This window comes from Argentina anserina, chromosome 6 (genome assembly GCF_933775445.1).
Source record: "Argentina anserina chromosome 6, drPotAnse1.1, whole genome shotgun sequence".
Lineage (NCBI taxonomy): Eukaryota > Viridiplantae > Streptophyta > Magnoliopsida > Rosales > Rosaceae > Argentina > Argentina anserina.
In genome coordinates, this window is record NC_065877.1 from 5,635,625 (window position 1) to 5,645,514 (window position 9,890).

The window sequence follows — 9,890 nt, forward strand, 5'->3', positions numbered from 1 at the left end:
CTTTATAAACAACTTCCCTCTTCCTCTTCCCTTTCATCATGAAGAGGAAAAAGGCCGACTTTCTGAAGTAACAGAAAAATGCCTTTTCAGCATTGTGCTTTTTCGCTTGTTTGATATCCTATGATGCTTTATGAAGAAATCCTCACTTCAAGAGTTGGAACCAAGCATACGTAAGAGTGGGCGGCGGTGCAGTGTGGGCTAGGTCAGACCTAGAATGGAAAGGGATATGAGATATTCTTCAAACATTCTTTTGTGTATAAATCGAATATATCACAAACGAACATAACGATGACCGCATAGTTAGGGAAGTTTGAAAATGAATGGTGCATACTCGATCAACCGACAAACTCACAAACCCATACTAGAATTGAATACGTGCCCGAGTTACATAACCACATACCATACACATATAGTAGGCCACATCACCACGTTCCATTAGCAACATCCTGTTTCATTACATGTCTATATTCCACGGGGAAATGATCTGCTCCGACCGGCATCGACCAGCCAGACGCCTTGATCTAATAGCCACACACAAGGTACGTACATACATGCATACTAAATAGAGGGAACTTAAACCATTAACATAACATCCATAATACTCCATCAATGAATCATCACAATATTTTGTACCGCAGCACCCTAAAGGGCTAGCACCATGGTAAACGACTAAATATCATATAGGATAACCTCATAAACATCGATCAAAAGTACGCAATCATCACTGCTTCTCCAAGCACATGCCCTTCAATTGCTTCCAACACCTTCTCCTTCGTCACCTACAATCATACACAGTATCAAATCCGAACATAATCGTATTTAGAACGACCATTTCCTATAACAATTTGCATGCAATGCATGCACGTACCTTGTGACCAATGTGAAGCTCATCATCCAACGCATAGAGCTTGAACTCGAAGCGGTGTCCCGGCGATGACAGCTTTGGTCCACACCACCCTGAAACCTTCAAGTCGTTGTTACCTTCTTTCAGCGCGCCATACTATCCGCCCATCTAATCCTCTTCTTTCCCGGAAAAATCCTCCGGCAGACTTTTGACACCTGGTGGAACGTTCACCACGACCCAATTGGTCCACGGTACAAGCGGGCCTTTCGGATCTGGTGCATCTATGTCCTGCACCACAAGGGCCAGGCTCTTGGTCCCTGAGGGCAAGTTGTACCATTCTACTGGTGGGGATATGTTCCTTTTGGCTCCTTGCCCTTCTTCGGTGTACTTTCTGGGTAGTTTTCCTTCATGGTCTATTCCTGGTAAAACCAGTTTGAACTCGTCGCTTGCTGCCATAATTCTTGGCAATTTGAAATGTTCTCTACCTGAGTGAGTAGCTGTTGGAATTAGGCGCCGGTCAGATTGGTGATTATGAGGATGTGGTGAATTTTTTGAGTGCGAGGATGGAAGACACGTTTGGTGAATTACTTGTGTGTTGGCGAAAGATTGTGTGTGAATGGTGTGATGTTGCGACACACGTGTTAAGCGAACTGGATTTATCGTGGCCAGAGCAGCGAAGGCCAACTATTGATCTGCTTGTCGTAAAATGAAAACAAACAAGGGAGGACGAGGGATTGTCACGTCATTGAAGTTTTTCTTTTCGAGAACATTAGTCATTGAAGTTTGGTGTATGCAACAATATAGTTTATAGTTTCATAATAGTGTAATACATTTCAACTTATGTTAGTTCGCTAGATACAAGTGTCCATGATAAATTATCGGGTATATATTAAGCCATATGACGGATAAAATATTGAGGAGCAATGATCATTCAGAAATAAAAATATTGAGGAGCAATAGCCAATAGGGTAACACAACAGTAAACCATGAAATTAAGACCAGAGTACTGCTTCGTACAGCTTCAGAAAGAAACAGAAACAAGAGTTTTGTACTGTATAATGTATATAATTAATTAAGATGTTCGATCTCTCGTTCGATCACAACCAATGGTCGGCTACTTTTCAAGTTTCTGGTTCAATATCAAATAGACCAGCCAGGGTAAGTAGTTGGAAAGAAACAACATTGTTTGCACTTTCCTTTTGCAAAAAGAGAAAGGGTTTTCTGATTAGATCAGACGAATATATATAGCAGGCAAGGAAAAAAGGGATTAAGCGTACATAATTTGCAATTATTGAAAATGCGACTGTACGTAGTAGCTATATCTGAGTAATGGTAATGCATCATGAACTGACAAAAGCTCATTTGGAGTGGTCTATTATGGTAATGTTATCTCAACGCGTACACAGCGTACAATCTAATCAAACCCTTCGGAGTTCTGGGGTTGTTTAGCGATTTTAGGGCATGCGCTCAAAGTAAAAGCTACACAGAACCAGACTGGGCACGTGTAGTCTTACAGCACAAAGCTTTAAAAAATTCCAGATGGCAGCTTTCTGTATCATCTCGGTGACTTGGTGAAGTGAAATAAGGCAGATTAGGAGTAGTACGTGCTATTGGGACAGCTCCTGTTATGATACGTCTCCGTTCTCATCTTCACGGATGGTGCTTTACATACGATGTAACTTGTAGGGCTGAACATAATTATTGAATTCTTTCTCTTTTATTGACATATTATTCCCTTAGGGTTACTTGATTTCCGGTGTTCAACAGTTCCAACTGGTTTTCAAATGAAATGTGGAGATGTGTATTCATATTTCAGAGGATGAGATCGCTGTACCTCAGAAAGAATAGGATATTCATTAGTTATATTGACCTCAGTCTATATAGGCATATAGCAGTACTTAGTAGATACATTCAATTGAAACAATATTACATGCATTAAGAGTATTTATTTTCTGCTTATATGGAATATTGACGAAAACTATCTAGGTTTTTTGTTGTAATTATCAATGATGAAGAAGGAATATAGTCCGTAAATGGCACTTCAAAAAATGAGAATTGTCTAGTAAATTACTGACAGAACGAGTAATAATTAAAAGAAACATCAAAATCAATATATATATATATAGATATGATATCATGATCGATAGAAATGAGTTTATTGTTTTTAACTTAGATGAATCTTGAGATCGGTCGGCAAAAGAGCATAATAGATCAAGCACAAGTCAACATCCAAAAGTGATGCGAACAAGGGTTTGAGGAGTGTAAAACCAGTAAAACCAAGAGTACAGAAAATAGAGCTAAACACAGAACAAAGATCGATGTTTCGAAAACGTGTTACTGTTGCCCAGAACCTGCAACCGGCCAATGACCCGGTAAGGTGGGGTTCACCTTGGAAAGCTTAAAGCATTCGTGCCGGGCTCGTAACAGTAACTTCAAGGACCTGAACAGTGTATAATTTCATCCAGTGATATCGATGTCTCTTCCATGGCCACTCTTCTTGGGACTCAAATCCGATCACATATCAAGTACTACTGGGTATATATCACTCCGCAGGTTACCAACTCCATCTTGGTGCTGTTCAATCACTGTGTTCGACCTGTACTGTTGAGTAATGAGTAATCTACTCATCTTTGAGTTTCTTTTGGTTCTTTGCGATCGATTTCTACAAGCATTTTGTACTCGAACTAATGCAAGTTAGTGTGTAATAAAGCAGCTAGTGAATCATCGCATCCACAATGAGAGCAGGAGATATGATCACAACTAGTTCTGGTTTCGAGATGAAGTATTCGGAATTTATTCTAACCTGTTTTTCATATATATCAGATTGTCTCAAGTCGATCTCAACTCTCAAGTACTCTGTGTTTAGAGACGATTCTATGTCCAAGATTTTCTTAAACGTCAGACACTTTATAATTAGAAAGTATTAATCTTCACCAATCTGAATTTTTGAGATGCTTCAGAGTTTGCCGTGGCATCTTACACGTTGAAACTTGAAAGCCATACGAACTAAGAACTTATACGTACGTACTAATACCTTATACGAGTGTAGTTTCTCAGTTGATTATTGTTTTGATCAAAATGCGTATCCGGCCTTGAATTTAACATATTATACAAATAATATAATTGATGCGAACGGTTCTCTAAGTGAAGAACCGATATGTATTTAAAGACAGTATTCTTAGTTTTATACTAGCTAATTAGTACTCTTCTTTTATCAATAGGTAATTAGTAACTCAATTGATTTGTATGATTTTATGTATAATGAATTATAAGATAATCCAACTTTTATGCATTTCAAATACACATATTCACATATACATCGTAATTTGTCGATCATCTTCTATACATAGTTTGAAATACTTATACATTAACAGTTTATGCTTCCAAATTAGTTAAGTAAATCCGCAACAGGTAGTGGATTTTTTTCGTCGATCAATTAAAATTTAGGGGCGATTAGTAAAGATAACATGTTACATGAATGAGTATGACTAGATTAATTGATGACCTAATTAAGGTCTCACATGTACCAAAATAGTGGTAAAAAATAGGAAATTTCATCTCAGATATATAATATGGTCAATGTCATGAATCATGATCATCATCTCAGGCATCAGCTTTCACAAGTTTGAGACTGATGCGTGGTTGTCGAAGACAGATAGAAAGCAGGTAAATTTTTCATCAGTTGACACTTGACACAAGTAAAAATAATTAGGGTTCTACCTACCCCATTCTGTAATCAATATGGAGCCTCAGGGGTCCCCAGAACCACCTGCTTCCCTTCTTTTGATTTTCATTATCTCCAAATGGTTGCTTTTTTTTTCCTTTTGTCTTACAGGATCGTTCCGATTTATCAGTTTAGGATGCTAATTGCAATAATGAATATGCTAATTAACTTGTTAGTCGAAAAAGTTATGCTAGATTAGTAGCCAGATCTGCTCTAATTAAGTAACTGCAATAGGGCTTATAACAAATGAGTCAAAATGCTCACGTATATCATCCATCCCGGCTCTAGCAAAAATTACAACAGAAATAAAAGAATTTTGGGAAGAATTTTACATGTTTCTGTATTACTACTGTACATGATGTATTGCAGCTAGCATTTATCCCATTGATTGAATAGAAGTTCTGGCATTTTCGTTTAAACGAAATAGAATGATCTGTTTCACTTAAAAATATTATAAGTTTGAGCTAAAATAGTTTCATAATGGTTACTAATAAACTGATTAACTTAAACTACATTACGAGATCATAAAATTCTCATCTTAATTAATTAATTCTAAATCAACTCAAGGAAGTACACTTCTGTTAGTCCTTAATAGACTGATGCGAGACTAATATTTGGTTTAGATTTCTAATTTGCATTGGGAGCCGGCTTAAACTAATATTTACTGCAACTTCTTGGGGACCTAGCTTGAATCTAGCCGTAGTTGAATTAAGTTTTTCTTCAAAAGAAGAGCTTATGATAAGACCAGATGCCCTTTTCTTTTAAATTTCTTCCTAAAGGGGTGTTACTGAGGTGACCTGAACAGTGCACCAGATTTCAGTAAACAGTGTATAACCTTAGGATAAAAACTATAAAAAGCATAAGATCGTACCATTTTAAAGCCCGGCAACGATTTGGTCCTCGGATTTATACACCCACCTGCAACATTTTTTATATGTTACATCTCCCACTTAGATTTCACAAAAAAAGGACCCCCACCCTAACCCTACTCTCTTCTCTCTCTCTTCATCAACCCTACCCTGAAACCCTACCCCTCTTCTCTCTTTCTCTTCATTCATCATGACCAACCTAACAAAAGGCCAAGTTGAGTTTTTGACTCCAACCCAACAAAACAAAACAACTAAATCAGTGAAAGAGTCACTGTTCCACATAAACAAAACTCACTCTCACTCTCACTCCTTTACCGACTGGTTTCAGGTCACTGTTCCTTTTGTTTTAGGGGTAAGGGGGCCCTGGACTCCCTTTTGTTTGAGGAAGATCAGATCATCAGAATTCAGATCAAGTATATATCTACCAAATGTCAAGAAATAAAGCACAAGTGAAATCCTTGCGTACGCGAACTAGCTCAGGCTAAAGCTATAGAGTAAATTAAGGAGTCGTCTCTCCTGGGCCTTCTGGTGAGGACTATGACCCTAGCCATCTAGGGTAGACACCCGAATCCTGCGCTAAAGATTGGCTGACTCGTATGACGACATCTCATTCACTCATTCAAAATCATCATTAAAAAAAACACAAAACAAAAAACAAAACAAAAATACGTTTGCAACTTTGCATCCTTCATCTCCCTCTATATAAGAACACTGCCCCCAAAGCAGTTACCTCCCTATCAAGTTGAGACAAATAAGCTAGGTTCGTTTGCAAAGATGGAGTACTATCTCTCAGCTAGCTCAGATGGTTCCAATATCTCTTCTGCTTCAGTGACCACCAACATCAACAACATCAACATCAATGGCGGGCGTAACAAGGACAAGATGAAGAAGGGTGCAGGTGATAATGATCAGAAGAGCAAGAACAAAGTGAAGCTTTCAACAGACCCGCAAAGCGTGGCGGCGAGGGAGAGGAGGCATCGCATCAGCGAACGGTTCAAGATCCTGCAGAGCCTGGTGCCCGGTGGAAGCAAACTGGACACTGTGTCCATGCTGGAGGAAGCCATTCAGTACGTGAAGTTCTTGAAGAGTCAGATATGGTTTCACCAGACCATGATCAACTTTGCGAGAGATGAGGAGAGTCAGTACTATGATCATGACCCCGCAACTGGAGATGCGTTCCAGCTTCCGATTCACTACGGCCATCCAGTCGATCGACTCGACCCTCTTTATCAGCAGGCTTTGTGCTATGAACAGAATAATTTCGCGGGTACTAGTTCGGCCACTTCGGTGCAGCCATCGGTTCCAGTAATGCCGGACCATACTTGCTTCCAAGGTCAAGAGGCCATGCCTAACATTGAGGCCTATATGAAGTATTATACCTAGCTGGGTTAGCTAAGTCTATGTCCCTTGTGCTTGTTATGAATGAATCATATATTGATGTATTAGTATTAGTATTAGTATTAGTATTAGTATTAGTATTAGTATTAGTAGTAGTAGTCGTAGTAGGACGTCCTGGGTTTTCTGGCAGGTAGCTGCGATTTGATGGTTGGAGGTAGTGGTGGTGTATTTATTAACAAGATCAATGTTGACGACTTAATTATCTGTGTTGCTCTAAAAATGGCAAAGAATGTTCAGGTTAGTATCTTGTCTAAGCAAATCAAGGGGTTCATGAAGCTGAGAATGATCCTCAAAGCGCTTGTTTGTCCAGTGGTTTGAAGTCTGATCGAGTCGTTACATTGCTAAACATGTTTCATCGGAGTTCCCCTTTTATATTATTTTAAATGGTTTTGATCTAAAGTGAAGTTCTTTTGTATTTCTTCAATCATTTAGGTCCCGCGGTTCCCCCAAAGAATAGTAGTTATTAACACGGACAACTCACCGTAAGAACAATGGCATTATCTCGCAACTACGCTCTCTCATCAAAGGAAATGATGCAACTGTTTTATTCTTCTCCCTACTCCCAAAAAAAAAAAACAAAGATTGTTCACCTTAAAAATTTAGGCCTAAGGTCTTAATACTATGTGTGAAGTCTAGTCATAATTTTTTATGGCCGCACTCCTCTTTAAGAATTCTGACATCAAAATAAGTTTTTGTTTTCTTCTCAAATTATGGTTAGCATAAAGATTGAGGTAAAGTGATATGGAGTAAAGCGATTCAATCCCGCAAAACTATTGTTGTTTGGAAGGCTCTTCATGCTCGTTTATTAACTAATGATGTTTTACAACGGCGAGGTTTTTCACTTCCATCTCGTTGCTCCTTTTGTGGAATTGATGCGGAATCGGGTACATATCTTCTTTTACATTGTTCTAAAATTGTGACTTTATGGAATGAGTTTGTCTTCTATTTTCTCATTCATTCTCGCCTTGGGTACCCTTGATAAAGTGTTTAATGGTGTTGGTGTTTCAGCGTTCCCAAAACCTAAACGTCAACTTTGGTTTCTAGTCTCCTGTAATCTAATTTGGTTTATTTGGATCACTAGGAATCTGGTGCGTTTTCGAATGTAAGATTTTTAATGTTGTGAAAGCCTAACGTCATATTTTGGAATTGTTCAGAGAGTCTGCTCTGCATTCTTTTCACCATTACAAGAAGCATCACGATATGTCTATTTTCTCTATTATTGGTATCTCACAACTGTCTGCCAATACTACCAGCTTCATCTCGTCCTTTAATTAATAGTTTCTTGGTTGAGGGTTTGTTATTTGCTAGGAGTTTTTATATCTATGATTTTGCATGTGTGAGTGTACACATATCAGATTGAGCTTTTGTTTATCCTCTTTGTTAAAGTTTATCAGACATAAGAGGTCATGTTCTTTTGTCCTCCTCCTTTGTAAAATAAATAAAAAAAGATTTCACAAAAAAAAATTCATATAGACACATCATATAATTTTCAAATTTATGCAATATAATTGTTAAGTAGAAAGACCATCAAATTTCCAAATCTAATGGTTATTATTATTTAAAAAATATATATATAACCCATATTTTATTATATACATTTGAGTTCTATTTTTTCCTCAATATATTTTTCTCAAATATTTGTTCTTCAACCTTTTTTTTCTTCGATTACAAAAAAAAACCAAACAAACTCCCAAAAAATAAAAAAAAGATGGTTAAAATTTTTTTTTTTTGAATGCATATTTGTTTTCAATATGTGAATATACACATATATAAGGGCCCTATCTATAAATCATCTACAAAATATATAATTTGTACCATATATATTGTGTAATTCTAACAAAATTCATATTGAAAATCGTATTTTATATATGAATTTTTTTATTTCCTTACACAACTATACTAACTAGTGAATTAAAAAGATTCAAAATATCTAAATATGGAACGAAAATATATTATGATATTAATTAATGTAATAACCCCAAATTTTCAAAACGATATTTGATTTGAAGTAAATTCTATAAAGTTTTGTAATTCATTTAAATTTTTTTGTTTTGTTTGCAAACGATACGAAACGGGAACGGACACGTTCCGAGAACGTATAAGAAGAAAACGTTACGTTTCCGAACGAATTTATCGACTTTTATTCCGTCGCTCGTTTGCGAAAACTTCCTTCATGAAAGTTGTAGAGCTCGTCGATACGAGTTCGTGAGTATGTGACGCGTTCGAATCGGACGTCATACGTGAAAGTTATTAATGTCGGAAGTTAGTTTCCGATTTGGAAACTAGTATAAATAGGATAATTGTGTTTAGGGTTTCCATAATTGGAAACCCCTCATTCGGTCCGCCTCCTTTCTTTCTCTCTCTCTCTCTCTCTCTCTCTCTCTCTCTCCGAAAATCCTCTCACCGATCTGCCTCCTTCCGAGCCACCGTGACGTACACCGCCCAGCCCAGCGTCGCCGCAAGGACTCCCTCAGCCACCCTCCAGCTCGCCAGCCCGTGCCCCGCCGTCGCCAAGCCGCTCGGACGTCGCCAAGATTCTGCAATTTTTCCCCGCCGCTGCCTATCCTCCCCGATGCTCCCCACGGTTCAAACAAGGTATGGGTTGATTGAATATGGATGTTGTGATGTTGTTGTGTGTATTGTGGATGTTGTGGATGATTTGTGGAGGAGATCGGAGGGGAGGGGAGATTGATGAACACCGCCGCCTTAAGGCAGCGCGTGTGGGAGTATGGGGCAAGCCATGGGTGGTCGGAGACCGTAGGAAGGTGGAGGGAAGGAAAAGGGTGGTTTTGGAGGCGGCGGTGGCGTGATACGCGCCGTGGTTAGCCTCGGCGCGTGGGCCCCACGCGCGGCCCGCCGGAGGTGGCGCGTGTGCCACACGCGCCGCCACGTGCGGCGGTGGGAACAGTTTTGACAGAAGGGCATTTTGGTAATTTACTGTGTACGGTAAATGTAAATGTAATTTTTATTTACTACGGTAAATGTAATTAAATTTTACCTTCGGTAAATGTAAATATAAATTACTTTCAGTAAATGTAAAAAGTAATTTGTAAAA

At 38.4% G+C, this 9,890-nt stretch overlaps 1 protein-coding gene across 1 annotated transcript; it reads right to left on the reverse strand.

The window, feature by feature from the left end:
- Positions 1-704: 704 nt before the first annotated feature.
- Positions 705-1,300, reverse strand: LOC126800206 (uncharacterized). The gene is given in 2 exon segments (XM_050527522.1): positions 705-779; positions 869-1,300. Coding segments are annotated over 2 exon segments (507 nt in total).
- Positions 1,301-9,890: the final 8,590 nt, after the last annotated feature.